Below are 19,654 nucleotides of genomic sequence, written 5' to 3'. Positions count from 1 at the left end.
TGGCCTCTCCCAAAAATAGGGACAATCGGTCATCAATTATAGCACCTATCTGTGTCTGGTGGGGGAACCTATCTGCCTTCTGGTCCATGGCCATGTTAAAATCACCCATAATAATAACTGGCACACCCAGTTTGTCCAGAACAAACTCCATTAACTTATACAAAATTAAAGTATTAAAAGGTGAAGGGATATATAAATTAGCCAGCACGTAGTTTCTATTCTCTATTATACAATATAAAAAGATATAGCGCCCAAGTTCATCAATCTTAATCTGCCTACAGGTGAACAATACCCCAGATCTAATCAGAATGCTCACCCCCCTAGAATAGGCGGTATGAACTGAATGTTACTGGGTTTCAGAAATCTCCCCAACCTAGCTGTGGTATAGAGATGCTGGTAAGGTGAGTTTCCTAAAGGCAGAGTAATCCCACCCCATATGTTTTTGCTACTGAAAGAACTGCAGTTTTTTTTTTTTACAGTATTGCCTGAGCACCGGATGTTTCAAGAACATATATTTAACTTTTTCACCTGCGTACAACTAACCATTTAACAGTTTAATGTACAAAAAATGCATATAATTCAATATACCCAAACCTAATTGTGTAATTTCCATATACTTTGTGTGGTCCTTCTTTATTGACCAATACCTATTCTTCATGTTACACTTCCTCTGTGAGAATTTTGTGACAAAATATTGCCTATATAAAGTGCATTTATTCTTCATACATCCCCTCATACACCTTTCATACCAGTCACATCATCCGTGTCTCATTCCCAATTCACTCACCTCCCCTTTGGGTCCTTTCTGGGGGCTTCCAAAGTGACCTTCCCGCATGTTCAAGTCTACAACCGACTGAGCAACCACCTCATTGAAAATAACCTTCTCGATCCTCTTCAGATCCTCTTCAGTCTGGATTTCACCCACAGCACTCCACAGAAACTGCCCTCCTAAAACTCACTAACAACTTACTAACAGCCAAAACCAACGGTCATTATTCCATACTCTTACTCTTGGACCTTTCTGCTGCCTTTGATACAGTTGACTAGTGATGGCCGAACGGTTCGCCCGGCGGTCGTTTCGCGGCGAATTTCCGACTTTCGCCGTCCGCGGGTTCGAACGCCTTTTTCCGTCGTTCGCCCCGGCGGACTTACGTGTTTAATGTATACAAGAACTTTAACCTTTCGTGACACGTTTATCATGTGTTACAGGACAACCAATTGAGACATGACAGCTCATGGACACTTGGACATTCCCCCTAACCTATAAATACACCCGATCCGGTGGCCATTTTACATTCTTTCTTCTGTCACTGTAGGGAAAGGATCCTGTGTGGAGTAGGGACAGAGAAAACGCTAGCTATTTGGTACACAAAAGTTCTTTTCAGGACTGGTATAGGTGTTAGGTCAGCAGCCTGAGTTTCTTTTGTCAGTTTAGATAAAGGGACAGAGCGCTGTATGCTGCTATTTTAGGGACAGCTCAGCCAGATTAGTCTTTCTTCATCATCATCATCATCATCATCATTAGCTGTTACTATCAGGTCCACAAAAGAGCTGTTCCAGCTAATCGTTCCAGCCTACTCTTTTTTGCCAATTTGTATAGGGACAGGCAGGAAGCAGTGTGTCAGGCAGTGAGGATAATTTTAAAGACTTGCTGTTACTATTAGTTCCACAAAGGTTCTTTTCAGGACTGGTATCAGTGGTACGGTAATAGGCTTGTACACGTATAATATTCTTTCTTCCAAATATAGAAAGAATATTATACTTGACTGCTGCCCTTCTGCTGCAGTCTGCTAATCATTCACAACTCACTTGTTCCACAAAGCTCTTTATCAGGACTGGTAACTTGGTCTGTCTAGGGTGCTACGGTACATAGGCTTGGGTGCGGTACAGTCTGCTGTTCTGTAAGGACCGCTATCGGTCCACAATACATAGGGTTGCCGTGCACTACTGCTGACCGCTGCCCTATACTGCAGCAGTCCTTCATTGGTATAGGGACTGACGTACAGTCTGCTAATCACTAACACACAACCTGCTTGGTCCACAAAAGTTCTTATAAGGACTGGTAACTTGGTATAGGGTGCTACGGTACATAGGCCTGAGTGCGTTACAGTCTGCTGTTCTGTAAGGACCGCTATCGGTCCACAATACATAGGGTTGCCGTGCACTACTGCTGACCGCTGCCCTATACTGCAGCAGTCCTTCAGCGGTATAGGGACTGACGCACAGTCTGCTAAACACTAACACACAACCTGCTTGGTCCACAAAAGTTTTTATAAGGACTGGTAACTTGGTATAGGGTGCTACGGTACATAGGCCTGAGTGCAGTACAGTCTGCTGTTCTGTAAGGACCGCTATCGGTCCACAATAGATAGGGTTGACGTGCACCACTGCTGACCGCTGCCCTATACTGCAGCAGTCCTTCAGCGGTATAGGGACTGACGTACAGTCTGCTAAACACTAATACACAACCTGCTTGGTCCACAAAAGTTCTTATAAGGACTGGTAACTTGGTATAGGGTGCTACGGTACATAGGCTTGAGTGCGGTACAGTCTGCTGTTCTGTAAGGACCGCTATCGGTCCACAATAGATAGGGTTGACGTGCACCACTGCTGACCGCTGCCCTATACTGCAGCAGTCCTTCAGCGGTATAGGGACTGACGTACAGTCTGCTAAACACTAATACACAACCTGCTTGGTCCACAAAAGTTCTTATAAGGACTGGTAACTTGGTATAGGGTGCTACGGTACATAGGCTTGAGTGCGGTACAGTCTGCTGTTCTGTAAGGACCGCTATCGGTCCACAATAGATAGGGTTGACGTGCACCACTGCTGACCGCTGCCCTATACTGCAGCAGTCCTTCAGCGGTATAGGGACTGACGCACAGTCTGCTAAACACTAACACACAACCTGCTTGGTCCACAAAAGTTTTTATAAGGACTGGTAACTTGGTATAGGGTGCTACGGTACATAGGCCTGAGTGCGTTACAGTCTGCTGTTCTGTAAGGACCGCTATCGGTCCACAATACATAGGGTTGCCGTGCACTACTGCTGACCGCTGCCCTATACTGCAGCAGTCCTTCATTGGTATAGGGACTGACGTACAGTCTGCTAATCACTAACACACAACCTGCTTGGTCCACAAAAGTTCTTATAAGGACTGGTAACTTGGTATAGGGTGCTACGGTACATAGGCCTGAGTGCGTTACAGTCTGCTGTTCTGTAAGGACCGCTATCGGTCCACAATACATAGGGTTGCCGTGCACTACTGCTGACCGCTGCCCTATACTGCAGCAGTCCTTCAGCGGTATAGGGACTGACGCACAGTCTGCTAAACACTAACACACAACCTGCTTGGTCCACAAAAGTTCTTATAAGGACTGGTAACTTGGTATAGGGTGCTACGGTACATAGGCTTGAGTGCGGTACAGTCTGCTGTTCTGTAAGGACCGCTATCGGTCCACAATAGATAGGGTTGACGTGCACCACTGCTGACCGCTGCCCTATACTGCAGCAGTCCTTCAGCGGTATAGGGACTGACGTACAGTCTGCTAAACACTAATACACAACCTGCTTGGTCCACAAAAGTTCTTATAAGGACTGGTAACTTGGTATAGGGTGCTACGGTACATAGGCTTGAGTGCGGTACAGTCTGCTGTTCTGTAAGGACCGCTATAGGTCCACAATAGATAGGGTTGACGTGCACCACTGCTGACCGCTCACCTATACTGCAGCAGTCCTTCAGCGGTATAGGGACTAAGAGTTTTGTCACAGGGTCATTTAAAAAATGACATGCAGAGGAAGAGGCAGGCCCTTCCGCAGGGGTGGTAGGGGTAGGGCAGGAGCAACAGGCTTGAGCCAAAGTGGGAAGTTGCAGAAGGTGCGTTCAATTACTTTAAAGGATGCACCAGACTTGGTTGAGTGGCTCGCTCAGCCTTACTCTTCTGCACCCTCCTCATCCTCTCGATCTGCACCCTCTTCTTCACTCTCTGCTATGTGCACCCCCAAAGACACTACCACCAACAACACGACCACCACCACCACCACCACATACCTTCCGCTTGAGTCACTGGAATTATTTTCCGATCCATATCAAGAGGACATTTCTGATGCGCAGCCACTCTTGGTATTGGATCAGGAAGAGGAGGTAGCAACAAGCGCTACTCAGCAGTCTGACGCCAGTACCCAGATCAGCCCAAGGAGGAGGTTGGTCCCCGGTGTTGCTGCCTACTCTACTTATAGCGGTGGGGAAGGTGACGTTGATGATGACGTGTCTAGTGATGTCACGTGGGTGCCCACAAGAGAGGAAGAGGAGGGGAGTTCAGAGGGAGATATGGACCAGCAGATAGGGAGGAGAAGCAGCAATGACTTACATTGCACAGCAGGGACAAAGCAGACTGCAAATGTATCAGGAGCGAGTCATCGACCATGTACGGTCACATCTGGCGCTCCCAGGACACCGGCACATGGCTCCGCAGTGTGGGCTTTTTTTAACGTGTCCGCTGCTGACAATAGCGTTGCCATCTGCAATCTTTGCAGTCAACGCGTTAGTCGCGGTAAGCCCAATACTCACCTAGGGACGACCGCCTTAAGAAGGCACATGAGCAGCCATCACCGAGCCCAGTGGGAGCAACGGAACACACAAAGCCACACTGCAGGCTCTCACCGTCCAGCCTCGTCTTCTACTTCTCCTTCTCCTCTCTCCTCACAATTGTCCTCCACTCCACCTTCCATCACGCCAAGCTCACATTTTTCTGCAAAAAGGCAGGCTTCCGTGGGCCTAATGTTTGAGCGTAAAAAAATGATGACGCCGGATAACCCTCTTGCCCAACGGTTGGCGGCTGGCTTGTCAGAACTCATAGCCCGCCAACTACTGCCATATAAACTGGTGGACTCGGAGGCCTTTCGCAAATTTGTGGCCATTGGAACACCACAATGGAAGGTCCCAGGAAGGAAGTATTTCTCAGAGAAGGGCATCCCAGAGCTATATGGCCATGTTCAGCGGCAAGTGAATGTATCTCTGGCACACAGTGTCGGTGCCAAGATACATCTGACCACAGACACGTGGTCTAGCAAACACGGGCAGGGAAGGTATATCAGTTTTACTGCCCACTGGGTGAACCTTCTGACGGCCGTCAAGCATGTAACCCGTGGCACCCGTGTAGATTTGGTTTTACCGCCACGGATTGCATGCAGGCCTGACTCTTCTTCTCCTCCTCCTACTCCATCCTCCTCCCTCTCCTCCTCAGCTGCCTCCTCCTTTTCCGCTGCTAGCGTCTCTTCCACTGCACCGCCCAAGCTCCCCAGAACCTATTCCACATGCCAGGTGAGACGTTGCCATGCCGTGCTGCGTCTGTTGTGCCTGGAAGCAAAGAGCCACACTGGCCCGGCACTCCTTTCAGCTTTGCGTTCACAGGCAGATGAGTGGCTAACACCGCTCAATTTGACAGTTGGTAAAGTGGTGTGTGACAACGGTGCCAATCTGCTTAGCGCATTGAAACAGGGCAAAATCACGCACGTGCCGTGCATGGCACACGTCTTAAACTTGGTCGTGCAGCGATTCCTTGTCAAATACCCTGGGGTCCAGGACATCTTGCGGCAGGCAAGGAAAATCTCGGCCCATTTCAGAAGATCTTACACGGCCATGGCTCGCCTTGCTGACATTCAGCGGCGACACCATCTGCCGGTCAGACGTCTTATTTGCGATTGCCCGACGCGATGGAACTCAACCTTCTATATGCTTGATAGGCTGCTCCAGCAGAAACGTGCAGTTAACGTCTACCTGTATGAACTCTGCGAAAGAAACGGTTCTGGGGAGCTGGGTTTTTTTTCACCGCGCCAGTGGCTGCTCATGCGCGACACATGCAGACTTCTGCGGCCATTTGAGGAGATCACCAAACTGGTCAGTCGCAGCCATGGCGCCATCAGTGACATGGTACCTTATGCCTTCTTTCTGGAGCGTGCATTGCGTCGTGTCATTGATCAGGCTGTGGAGGAGCAGGAGCGGGAAGATGAGGAAGTCGCAATGCTGGATGAATTCCCAGGGGGGGCTACTCTATCTGAGACAAGTCAACAACAGGAGTCTGATGAGGAGTCAGAGGAGGATGGTGCCGGGGCGGATGAGCAGGAGCAAGAAGAGCATGCTTTAAACCTTTCTGGGATCCCTGTTGTGCGAGGATGGGGAGAGGAGAATGAAGAGGACGACATTATCCTGGATGATGAGCAGGAGCCAGGCCACCACACCGCTTCCACTTTAGTGCAAATGGGGGCCTTCATGCTCCAGTGTTTTAATAGGGACCCCCGTATAAAAAGCATGAGGGTCAAGGACCAGTACTGGGTGGCAACGTACTTAGACCCCCGGTACAAACACAAAATGGCGGAAATGTTACCGCCGTCGCAGAGGGCTGTCAGAATGCAGCACTTCCAGGCCTTGCTTCGAGAAATGCTGCATTCTGCTTTTGCGTGCGCTGGCAGAGGAGCAATTCCCACTCCCAGAGAAGGATTTGCGGGTACCAATCCAACAGCGCCTGCAAGAAGAGGCCGGTTTGAAGATGTGTTGGTGACTTCGGATATGAGGTCATTCTTTCAGCCGACCCATCGACAGGTGTCATCCGGATCCAGCATCAGGGAACGCCTAGACCGTCAGGTGTCCGACTACATTGGGTTAACGGCCGATGTGGACGCTCTGAGGAGTGATGAACCCCTAGACTACTGGGTGGGCAGGCTTGACCTCTGGCCAGAGCTTGCCCAATTTGCAATCGAACTGTTGGCTTGCCCCTCATCCAGTGTCCTGTCCGAAAGGACGTTCAGCGCAGCAGGGGGGATTGTGACCGATAAGCGTACTCGCCTAGCTCACCACAGTGTTAACTACCTCACATTTCTAAAAATGAATGAGGCATGGATCTCGGAGGAATTCAACACATGTGATCAGTAGACCATGTATATGTCTATAAACAATTTTTGGAATCAAGCACACAGACCTTCTTAATTCATTTGGCTCACTTCCCTGACCCAAAAAAGCACACCGTACTATATGCCCCTACCCTCCTCTTTGAAGAGGTTGAGCGGTGTCATATTTCTACTGGGGCTGCTTATTATGAGGGGTTCCCACCATCCCTGTGCTGTGCTGACTTCCTCCTGGGTGTTCTTATTATGAGGGGCTCCCACCATCCCTGTGCTGTGCTGACTTCCTCCTGGGGGTTCTTATTATGAGGGGATCACACCATCCCTGTGCTGTGCTGACTTCCTCCTGGGGCTGCTTACGGTGCTGCTGTCAGCGCTGTATGTCACGGAGCTGCTGTCAGCGCTGTATGTCACGGAGCTGCTGTCAGCGCTGTATGTCACGGAGCTGCTGTCAGCGCTGTATGTCACGGAGCTGCTGTCAGCGCTGTATGTCACGGAGCTGCTGTCAGCGCTGTATGTCACGGAGCTGCTGTCAGCGCTGTATGTCACGGAGCTGCTGTCAGCGCTGTATGTCACGGAGCTGCTGTCAGCGCTGTATGTCACGGAGCTGCTGTCAGCGCTGTATGTCACGGAGCTGCTGTCAGCGCTGTATGTCACGGTGCTGCTGTCAGCGCTGTATGTCACGGAGCTGCTGTCAGCGCTGTATGTCACGGAGCTGCTGTCAGTGCTGTATGTCACGGAGCTGCTGTCAGCGCTGTATGTCACGGAGCTGCTGTCAGCGCTGTATGTCACGGAGCTGCTGTCAGCGCTGTATGTCACGGTGCTGCTGTCAGCGCTGTATGTCACGGAGCTGCTGTCAGCGCTGTATGTCACGGAGCTGCTGTCAGCGCTGTATGTCACGGAGCTGCTGTCAGCGCTGTATGTCACGGAGCTGCTGTCAGCGCTGTATGTCACGGAGCTGCTGTCAGCGCTGTATGTCACGGTGCTGATGTCAGTGCTCTGTATTACGGTGCTGCTGTCAGTGCTCTGTATCTCCTGCACCCTCTTGTTTGCCTACCCTGGTCCCTGACCTTCCCTCTCCTCCATTGCCTTCATTAGCTCCATAGTCCTGAATTGTCAGAACAATTTCCCAAATAAAAAAAAAATGCTTGTAGTTATCGATCCCAAATTCACCTCATACATGTATTATGCTATTGTCCAGGTGGTGGGACTACGTGCTACCCCCTAATAATTACCCCGTGGCCGCAAATTCGACCTAAAGGTTTGCGAAATTCGCCTCCCATTGAAGTCAATGGAGCCCGCGGCGAACGGTCGTTTTCGCGAACGTTTGTGTCCGTTCGCGTTTCGCGTTCGCGAAACGTCCCGTCGGAAGTTCGTCCATCACTACAGTTGACCACCCCCTCCTCCTCAAAAAACTCAATTTGCTTGGTCTCCATGGCTGCACTATCCGTTGGTTTGAATCTTACCTATCTCATCGCACCTTCAGTGTCACTTACAACTCCACTTCCTCTTCTCCAACTCCCCTTTTCATTGGGGTCCCCCAAGGTTCTGTCCTTGGTCCTCTACTATTCTCGATTTCACTACCATTTATATGCTGATGACACCCAAATCTATCTCTCTACCCCTCAGCTCACCCCATCAATCTCCTCAGGCATCACTGATCTACTAACAGACATATCAGCCTAGATGTCACACCACTTCCTCAAACTTAATCTATCTAAAACCAAGCTCTTAATATTTCCTCCCCCATGTGCCCCTTCGCCTAACTTCTCTGTCAAGATCAATGGCACATCTATCAGTCCATCCCAACATGCCAGGGTGCTAGGGGTAACCTTAGACTCCGAATTGCCTTTCAGGCCCACATACAAGCCCTGTCGAAATCATGCCGTCTTAGCCTCCGCAACATTTCCAGAATATGCCCCTTTTTAACTAATGACACCACCAAGCTTCTAATTCACTCCCTGGTCACCTCTCGCCTCGACTACTGCAACTCCTTCCTGGTTGGATTACCTTTACATAGACTATCCCCCCTCCAGTCCATAATGAATGCCGCTGCCAGACTCATCCACCTTACCAACCATTCAGTGTCCCTCACCCCTCTCTGCCAATCCCTGCACTGGCTTCCACTCACCCAACTAATAAAATTCAAAGTACTAACAATAATTTACAAAGCCATCTATAACTCTGGCCCTAGTTACATCACTAACCTAGTCCAAAAATACCAACCAAGCCGCCCTCTTCGGTCATCCCAAGACCTCCTGCTCTCTAGCTCCCTTGTCACCTCCTCCCATGCTCGCCTCCAGGATTTCTCCAGAGCTTCTCCCATCCTTTGGAACTCCCTACCCCAATCTGTCCAACTGTCCCCTAATCTATCCATCTTTAGACAATCCCTGAAAACCCTTCTCTTCAAAGAAGCCTATCCTGCTTCTAACTAACACTGTTTTACTTCCTCCATCAGCTCATCCCCCACAGCTATTACCTTTTGTATCAATTGCCCCTTCCTTTTTAGATTGTAAGCTCTAACGAGCAGGGCCCTCTGATTCCTCTTGTACCAAATTGTAATGTAACTGTAATGTCTGCCCTCATGTTGTAAAGCACTGAGCAAACTGTTGGCGCTATATAAAACCTGTATAATAATAATAATAATAATAATAATAATAATGTTCAAATTTACAAATATTATTGCTCTTGTGTATAACCCTTTCCCCCTCCCTCCCTCCCCAAAAAATATTGAAAAAGCACATGCAAGTAATAAAAAAAAAATCCCCCAGATCCCTCTGTGAAAGGGAACAGTATATACATTACTCTCTCTAACCTAAATGTAACCCTCCGCCCCAACTCCTTAAAGTGCTAAATAAGTGATCAGCTGTGTTCTTAAACCCATGCAGTTATTGTACTTCTATCTTTGGAATTACATTTTCTGGTTCTTCTATAATTTCCCCTTATGAGATGCCAACAACCCCGCCACCCCCCTGGGGTATCAACAAAAATAGAGTCTCCCCCAGGGTGGTCACCAGCAGTCTTGCTGGATATAACAGGGCATAAGATACTTTGAGTTGTTGTCATTTACGTCTGATTTTATAAAACGTAGCCCTCCGCTTTTGCAGTTCCGGTGAAAAAACTGGGTATATAGATACCCTAACATCTTCATAGAGGATATTACCCTTTTTTCTGGCCTTCTGTCATATGGTTACTCTGTCCTTGTAGAAGAGCATTTTTACCAGGCGAGATCTTGGGTGGCCCCCTAGTGCAGGATGTCTGGAGGGCACCCTATGAGCTCTCCCCATTGCAAAAAAGGGTGAAAAAGTATCCTTTCTAATTAGTTCCTTCAACCATTTTTCATGAACTTTTTTCAGGGAGCCCCACAATCCTTCCATTTTTCCTTCACATTCTGTATTCCATGTCATCCATTTTTATCTCATAGTGAGCCATTTGTTCTCTAAGGCCGCATACACACGCGGGGACTGTTCGCCCAACTTTGTCCGTCAAACAGTTTCAGCGAACAGTCCGCTCAAACTTAGCATGAAGGAACTTGCCCACACACGACGAACGAACAGTCCGCTGAAACCGTGCGCGATGACGTGAACGGCACGTACGACGGGACGAAAAATTCGACGTCCTATACACTGCAATGCAAACTTCGGCATGTAAATCCTTTCTGAGCATGCATGCAACTTAGTACGGCGAACAAGCCTACACACGCGGGGACTGTCCGCTGAAACAAGGTTTCAGCGGACAGTTTTTCGAAATTTCCGAAAAACCTTGTTCAGCAGACTGTTCGCTGAAACTGTCCACTGAAAGCCCACACACGAGCGGACTGTCCGCCGAAACACTGTTCAGTGGACAAAGTTGGGCGAACAGTCCCCGCGTGTGTACGCGGCCTTACAGTTCTTATCTCTCGCTTGAGTGGGTTCAGATCGTCCTCCATTAAAATTAACTGTGCCCTCAAGGGCGGTGGTCCTTTCTCGCATTTTTTTGTAGGTCATGCATGACAAAGGATAGCGCTTCCCTGATAGTTTTAAGCTGGCCAGACAGTTCACCTAAAGCCGCGTACACACGGGCGGACTGTATGGCCTACTTAGTCCATCATACAATCCGACGGACAGTCCATCCTACTTTCGAATGAACGGACTTGACCACACACGGATGCACAAACAGTCCGTCGAAAGCTTGCGTGATGACGTGTACAGCACGTACGACGGGACTAGAAATAAGAAGTCCAATACACAGCAATGCCCGGATTGTCCGCTGAAACCAAAGTATGACGGACAGAATTTCGAAAATTCCGAAATACTTAGTACGCCAGACTGCACGCTGAAAAAGTCCGCTGAAGCCCACACACGAGCGGACTGTCCGCTGAAATGTGTTTCGACGGACTAAGTAGGCCATACAGTCCGCCCGTGTGTACGCGGCTTAATGAAGTCTTACAGGAGGAGTTAATTGCTTGCAGGACCTCTTTCAATGCTGGTGCTGCTATGGCTTGCCCTTGACCTTAGCTTTTCCTCACAGCTGTGGCTCCACCACGCTCCTTAGATTGCGCTTGCAGGTTCTGTTGGCCTCCTTTTGTGGGTGTGTGATCCGGGGGTATGGGCGAGTCTCTCTAATTTGGCTGCTGCCTGGTTCCCCTTCACATTTTGTTGAGGGCAATGGAGAGGGCCCTGTCCTGTCACGCTGGGTCTCCCCCCCCCTTCCAGGTCATGGCAATGTGTTATAATAACCCAGCACTATCTTCCCAATTCGGGGCAGGATGGCACTTACACCCAAGAAAGAGGGAGGAAAAGGGGAGACAGAATAATGAGATTGAAAAATGGCACTGAAATAGTCCAAGGGGGAACCCCTTGATTTCTTTTGCCACATGCAGAGAACTGAATGTCCACCGGGTGTCACTAAAGAAGAAACCTAGTCTCCTCTGGTAGGTATATTACAAATGCTGGATCCACTCATTTGTTTTAGGTCTCTCCCCTCAACGAGCAGGGGACAGGCTGTGTGAACTTTCCCACTATTCAGCATCAGACCATTTGCGCAACATGGGTATCCAGGAGAGGGTGGCAGGGTGTAGTGCAGGTGCACCAGCGGCTCTCCTCTCTGATCCCCTGACCCCTCAATAAAGACCAGGTTCCCCTAGGTGGAGCAGTTAGGTCAGGGGTAAGCCAACCTCATGCCACTGCATCATCTCCAGCTTGCAGGATCTCTTCCGGAGCTGCGGCTAAGCTAGGTCACGTACGTGCGCACTCTAGAGCATCTGGTCACACCCCCATTTTCCACTTCTTAATAAGTGATTGAACAGTACTGATTGGTATATGCAAGACTTTCAATATCTTTTTATATCCTTTTTCATCTTTATAAAGTTCCATTACCTTGTTATGCAGGTCTCCTGACAGTTCTTTTCTCCTCTACATGGCTCAGTACCTAGCCTGCTCAGTGTACCCATGTGAGAGCTAACAAACACAGTGAGGTTCATTTACTAAAACTGGAGCGTGCAAAATCTGGTGCAGCTCTTCACAGAAAACAGTTGGCTTCCAGGTTTAATTGTCAAAGCTTAATTTAAAAAGCTAGAAGTTAGAAGCTGATTGGCTACCATGCCCAGCTGCACCAGATTTTGCACTCTCTGGTTTTAGTAAATAAACTCCATTGACTATTTATACACAGACACAGATTGTAATTTAAAAATCCACAGATTTGGGAAATTAAACTTGAATTGCCATAACCTGTGTGTATCACCTTGTGTGTCTATACCAAGGCCAAACATTCCAGGGTATGCAAACTCTCCATTAGGGCCATTTGGGGGATTTCTGTTATCATTATGATTTAAAAAGGAGCCAAACAACTATGTGATAATAAATGGCTTCATATCATCACTATCCTTAAAGTGGTTGTAAACCCATTCCAACCACTTTAACCTACAGGTAAGCCTAGATTAATGCTTACCTGTAGGTGCAAGAAATATCTCCCAAACCTAAAAGGTTTAGGAGATATTTGCAGAAATAGAGTCACCGATATCTTCAGCTCCGGCCAGTCACACCGCCAGAGCCACAATACCCGGAAGTCAATCCAGGATAGATGGTGGTGCCGGAGGAGGCGAATGAGGGCCGTTGCGGGGGCTTTCGTCTCAGGTAAGTAATTCATAATGAGCTAGTTTTCTATGCATACTAGCTCATTATGCCTTTGTCTTGCAGGGTGTATTTTTTTTCAGAGGCTTTACTTCCTCTTTAAAGAAAAAGACAGTTTTTTGCCATGATCAGTCAGATTTTCAACCTCAATGCCAACATTTCACAATTCCTTTATAACCTTTATATATCTACAGAGAGAGTCACAGAGAGAGAAACGAAGAGGAAGAGAAAAATGCAAGCACATTAAATAAAAAATGAGGTAGTAAAAAAAGATGACAAAGTTTTAAGGAAATATATTTGTGGTGAAAAAAAAAACAAGATCAAATGGTCAGATAAAAACAAGTCTTGGTTTGTTTATCTGTCCTTTGAGGGTAAGATAATGAGAGCACTGCACAGCCAATACTATAAGATACACAAGAGGTGCAAATGAAGAGTATAAAAATTTGAGTGTCAGCCCTCAATTATGTAAAAATTAGCCAGTAGCAGATCAATATGGCAGCAAGTACAACAGAGCTTCAGTCCACAGATACAGATGTATAAAAAAAAATTGACCAGTGGTGGGAAAGATCTGATTCACTTCTTTCCAGCCTGGACCTCCTTTACTCCCAATATCCCTGCCAGGCCTTCCAGAATTTCTAAGACCCCCACTACCTCCTAACTTGTTGACTCTGCATCACACAAGCTGGCATTCTGCAATTACAAGAAATTCTGCCACAGAACCCACCATCTCCCAGTGTGTACCAACAGAGATTCTGGTACCACCACGGAGCCCACCCATCTCCCTACACGCACCAACAGAAATTCTGGTACCACCATGGAGCCCACCCATCTCCTTACACGTAACAACAGAAATTCTGGTACCGCCACGGAGCCCACCCATCTCCCAGTGTCTACAACTATATACATATACACACACTCTTACAATAAAGCTGCCTCTGTGGTGTTGATTATCACTGGTCGGTGATGCCACAAGTGGGGCGGTGCCACCAGGTGACACTGCTGGCCCCATCCCTTATATATTTATTATTTAAGAGCTGTCAGATAGCGGAGCAGGCAGATGGATAAGCCCCCCGCCCACAGACTCCCATAACCACAGCCCAGGGTTCTCGGGGAAAAGGCCCTTGTCCCCATCAACATTAGGACAATGTGCTTTGGGGCTGAGTGGGGCGGGGGAGTGCAAGCTTTTGCATGCTTGGATAAGGGTTTGGTATGGAATCTGGGGGAACCCCGTGCTCTGTTTTTTTTTTGGCAGGGGCCTGGTGTGAATTGGGGGGGACCCCCATGCTATTCTGTTAGCATTGAGTATTAGTTCAAACAGTTCTTTTATTAATCAGTTATGGTTCACTTAACTTTAATTATTACCACAAGATATTTCACACATCCTACTAATTGGCTAGAAATATCAACTCTCCAATACAACGGGCCCATCTTGTGGCCAAATCATAAATATGCACAGGATTCTCTATTAAACCCACACCCAGGTGCGGACTGACCTTTGGGCCACTTGTGCACTGCCCGAGGGACCCATGCCACTAGGGGGCCCCATCAGGGTTGCCAGTCTAAGTAAAACCAGAGTAGGTATGTAAAAAATTGTGTTTTCCTTTTACATCTGTCTCTGAAATGTCCCTTATCCTTTTGGTCTAAAAATCCCGAGATTATAGCTGCCCCACCTCTCCAGTACTGTGTGTGTTTTGTGTATACTGTGTGGCCCCATAATCTCTGATTGACTGGGGGCCCCATAATCTCCTATTGCCCGGGGGCCCCATGAGTTGTCAGTCCACCCCTGCCCACATCTGTTTAACCTCATATTGTTGGAACCATGGCATATTACAGCATATACTAAGTTAAATACACTACAACTTGTACACATAAATCCGAAGCAGTCCCTAACTCAAAAACCTCATACGATACTGGCTGCTCCAACTAGTTTCTTTTGACGCTTTTTCATCTTAACCACACTTTAATGTTTAACCTGAACTAATAAAACATTACACTTAGCTAGCTGCCCCGTGGAGCTCAATAGCACAAAACTAAAAGGAGCGGAGTAAGAGTAAAAAATCAGACCTGTTCCTTTTTGCTCCTTAGATCCAAAAAGGAGACAGTGATCAATTTATTGAGACTCCATCTGGTCCTACTTAGACCTCGTTTGCACACAAAGAGCAACTTCCTTGCTCTTTGACCATACCAGACCTTTAAAATAGGATAGACTAGTTGGTCTAATCCTACCTCTGATTTCCCACCTCACATCTAACCCCCAGTCGGGACTTCCGGGAGTTTCCCGGTGGGCCGATGGCTCAGTGGGCCACTCTGATGTAAGGGGGCTGCTGAAGGGCCACTCTGATGTAAGGGGGCTGCTGATGGGACATTCTGATGTAAGGGGGCTGGTGATGGGACACTCTGATGTAAGGGGGCTGGTAATGGGACACTTTGATGTAAGGGGGCTGCTGATGGGACACTCTGATGTAAGGGAGTGCTGATGGGACACTCTTATGTAAGGGAGTGCTGATGGGACACTCTGATGTAAGGGGGCTGGTAATGGGATACTCTGATGTAAGGGGGCTGGTAATGGGACACTTTGATGTAAGGGGGCTGGTGATGGGACACTCTGATGTAAGGGGGTGCTGATGGGACACTCTGATGTAAGGGGGCTGGTGATGGGACACTCTGATGTAAGGGGGCTGGTGATGGGACACTCTGATGTAAGGGGGCTGGTGATGGGACACTCTGATGTAAGGGGGCTGGTGATGGGACACTCTGATGTAAGGGGGCTGCTGATGGGACACTCTGATGTAAGGGAGTGCTGATGGGACACTCTGATGTAAGGGAGTGCTGATGGGACACTCTGATGTAAGGGAGTGCTGATGGGACACTCTGATGTAAGGGGACTGGTAATGGGACACTCTGATGTAAGGGGGCTGGTAATGGGATACTCTGATGTAAGGGGGCTGGTAATGGGACACTCTGATGTAAGGGGGCTGGTAATGGGACACTTTGAAGTAAGGGGGCTGGTAATAGGACACTCGTAAGGGGGCTGGTGATGGGACACTCTGATGTAAGGGGGCTGGTAATGGGACACTCTGATGTAAGGGGGCTGGTAATGGGATACTCTGATGTAAGGGGGCTGGTAATGGGACAATCTGATGTAAGGGGGCTGGTGATGGAACACTCTGATGTAAGGGGGCTGGTAATGGGACACTCTGATGTAAGTGGGTGCTGATGGGACACTCAAAATGTAAGTTGGCCCGGTCTGGATGAAGTCCAGGGCCACATTTCTGTCCCAGTCCAGCCCTGATCACAAGGTGGAATAGAACCCCCACTCTTCTACATAAATTTTATCCCCAGATCTCGGACAGATGTTGGAGGTGCAAAGATGAAGAGGGATCGATGATACACATTTGGTGGTCTTGCCCCTTAATCCCAATAGTTCTGTAAAATAGTTCACGAAAATATACTTTCAATCACCTCAGAAAACATAAGTTTCACCCCAGCACAATATCTACTACACCATAATTCTATCCCCAAAAAACAATATCTGAAATCTTTATCCATGTTCATGATAAACGCAGCAATACATTGTATACCATGTCACTGGCGTTCGAACAGTCCCTTCCAAAAAAGAATGGTTCAGGAGAATTAACAATATAAAAAAATAGAACTCCTAAGTATTTCTCATGAGAAAGAAGCCAAATTTTATTTCTATTTGGTACAATTGGATAGAATTCAAAAACTCTCAGGCTTATAAAGCTACCCTTACCTAATCACAGTACCCATATACTAGGAAGTAACCTCTTAGAAATATCTGAGAAAAAAAACTCGATGACGGTACTTCCCCTTATTGTATACCCCACTCTTTCCCCTGCCTCTTTTTTTTCCCTCCCTTACTTACCTTCAATATGTGACAATCATATCAAAAATTCTTCGATTCTGTAAATGTTAATCTGTGTATTGAATAATATATGCCTAAAACCCAAATTCAAACAAGATATATAACCATTTTGACACTTTTCTGTATTTTGAACAGTAGTAAAACTCATTTATTATATGTAATTTTTTTTACGCCTTTATACCAATAAGACATTGTATTGTGCTTTTATATTCTCTCAATAAAAACCTTGTGAAACAAAAAAACTCCTTTTTTTTTGTTTTGTTTTTGTTGGTATAAGCTGGTATAAAGTGTCATGTACATGTATGAGGAGGCTGAGACCTGGATGAGTTCCTGGATGAGGTGCGCTGGACCTCTATGGCAGGTGTCAGGAAAGGAGAAACATCCTTTCACTGATCATCACTTTTGCCCTCCTATAAAGCTGAACAAGCGTGATCAGGATGGCTGGAGATTGACAGTTCTGAACCCTGAAGTGATCAGGAGGGACGGAGATTGACAGTTCTGAACCCTGAAGTGATCAGGAGGGACGGAGATTGACAGTTCTGCACCCTGAAGTGATCAGGAGGGACGGAGATTGACAGTTCTGAACCCTGAAGTGATCAGGAGGGACGGAGATTGATAGTTCTGAACCCTGAAGTGATCAGGAGGGACGGAGGTTGAGAGTTCCAAACCTGGAAGTGATCAGTAATGAGTGCATCTGGGTTCATTCTTCAGAAGGATGATCAGTGAATATTCAGCATCTCCTTTGCTGACACCTGCCATAGATGTCCAGGACACCCAGGAAAGACCAATAAGTCCTGGTCCTGGACCCATGGTGAGATGGCTGTCATCTTCCTAACCCCCTTCCCCTTTATTGGCTGTTGTGAGTTTGCTGGCAAAGGGTATTACGGGTGGGAGTGCACCTAAATCTTGCGTGTTAAATTCTGGAAATTTTCTGCAAAATTATCATTGGGCAATATTAAATTTCATCCCATATTCCCCATAAAACGGATAAAAAAAATTATTTTCGATACACCTGAATGTTACTAACTACAAAACACACTGACACATTTCCCATCTCATAAAGTATGTTAAAGTTAAATATTTAAATCCTACCCAACGCCATCTCCAGACCTTCACTTTTCTTGGTTTTACGCTGAGGATGAACAGGCTTCCCCTTGCACGGCATTCTCCGTCTTCTGTGACTGCTCTGGTCTTCTGTTCTAAAAGCGTAACGAGGAGCTCAAATTCATTTTAAAAGTGACCACAAAAAAGGGGAAGTGTATACAGTTCTACAACTATATACACATACACATACACACACTCTTACAATAAAGCTGTCTCTGTGGTGTTGATTATAACCGGTGGGTGATGCCACAAGTGGGGCGGTGCCACCAGGTGACACTGCTGGCCCCATCCCTTACCTATTTAAGAGCTGTCAGATAGCGGAGCAGGCAGATGGATAAGCCCCCTGCCAGTGGCGTAACTAGAACCTTCAGGGCTCCGATGCAAGAAACCATGAAGGGCCCCCCTGAACCCGAGCCAGGGCCCTTCCCTCCGAGTCCGGCGGTGGAACTCCAGGGCGTGGTCACAGGTATGACCTTTGTGAGCCCTGTAGTTACACCACTGGTATCAGTAGTTTTTTTAAATTTTATTTCATTTTATTTTTAGGTGCCCCATTGGGGGACTGTCCCTAGGCAGGATGGGGTCCCCGTCCCCAGAAGAGATGAGGTCCTTTTCTCCAGGGCAGATGAAGTTACTGCCCCCAGGTGAGAAGGGGTCCCTGTCCCCAGGGGGGGTGGGGGTCCCTGTCCCCACGTGAGAAGGGGTCCCTGTCCCCAGGGGGAGATGGAGGGGGTATGGAATGGTGTGTGGGGGATGGGGTCCTCTCACTCACCATGACCAAGCTGTAGGCCGCGCACTCATCCATGTTGGCCTGGGCTCCATCCAGTGTGCTGGACGGGCGATCAGCTGGCTCTCATAGGGCTGAACTGCATCTGTGTGCTTAAAGTTTGTTTATCCGGGAGAAGTATGTAGTGCAGGCCGGACTCAGGGGGGGGGGGACTCTGGCTGGGGAAAACAGACTCGGACTGAGCGGCAATGCATGGAGCAGGAGAGGGGTACTCTGAGGAGCCGGCTGAGAAAACAGGTCATGCGGGGAATGCACAACTGAAGAGCAGCCAGTGCGATAGTCGAGCATGAAGCTCTGCTAGTCACCCTCAGCCAACCGTGTGCATGGTGCACTGGTACCACTAGCTGCCTATGCTGGTGCTGGCCATATGTAGAGGAGGCTGCATGGGCCCCCTGCATCACAGGGCCCGGTTGCAGTCGCAACTGCTGCATCCCCTATAGTTACGCCCCCGCCCACAAACTCCCACAACCACAGCCCAGGGTTGTCGGGAAAAAGGCCCTTGTCCCCATCAACATTAGGACAATGTGCTTTGGGGCTGAGTGGGGGGGGGGGGGGGGCGCTTGCATGCTCTTGCATGCTTGGATAAGGGTTTGGTATGGATTCTGGGGAGACCCTGTGCCCTGTTTTTTTTTTTTTTGGCAGGGGCCTGGTGTGAATTGGGGGGGCCCCCATGCTATTCTGTTTACCATTTTTGTATTTCCAGAAATGGTATTGTATTGCCAGCAATTTAAATGTCATTTTTTCTTCTTTAGAAATGTCAGTCTTACTGCAGCAGGTTCTATACATGGTACAGATGTGCTACTTTACAGGCAGACTAAGGGGATCCAGCAGGCACTATATTTTAAGGATTTTTTCTTTTTATTGTTTC

The 19,654-nt window shown here is 47.9% G+C and overlaps 1 protein-coding gene across 1 annotated transcript in view; it reads right to left on the bottom strand.

Annotated features, from left to right (window-relative positions):
- LOC143961937 (uncharacterized) overlaps window positions 1-18,078 on the bottom strand; it is a 124,172-nt gene extending 106,094 nt beyond the window's left edge. Inside the window, exon 1 of the mRNA XM_077471270.1 lies at window positions 17,991-18,078. Within this exon, the coding sequence (XP_077327396.1) occupies window positions 17,991-18,063 (73 nt within the window). The 5' untranslated portion in view covers window positions 18,064-18,078. The remainder of the gene's footprint in view (window positions 1-17,990) is intronic.
- Between the last annotated feature and the right edge of the window lie 1,576 nt (window positions 18,079-19,654).

Source organism: Lithobates pipiens, unplaced genomic scaffold (assembly GCF_037356315.1).
Source record: "Lithobates pipiens isolate NorthernLeopardFrog02 unplaced genomic scaffold, aLitPip1_a1.2 Scaffold_8, whole genome shotgun sequence".
In the NCBI taxonomy this organism is placed as follows: Eukaryota; Metazoa; Chordata; class Amphibia; order Anura; family Ranidae; genus Lithobates; species Lithobates pipiens.
The sequence above is the reverse complement of the archived record's forward strand: the minus strand, read 5'-3'. Positions and strand labels throughout refer to the sequence as shown.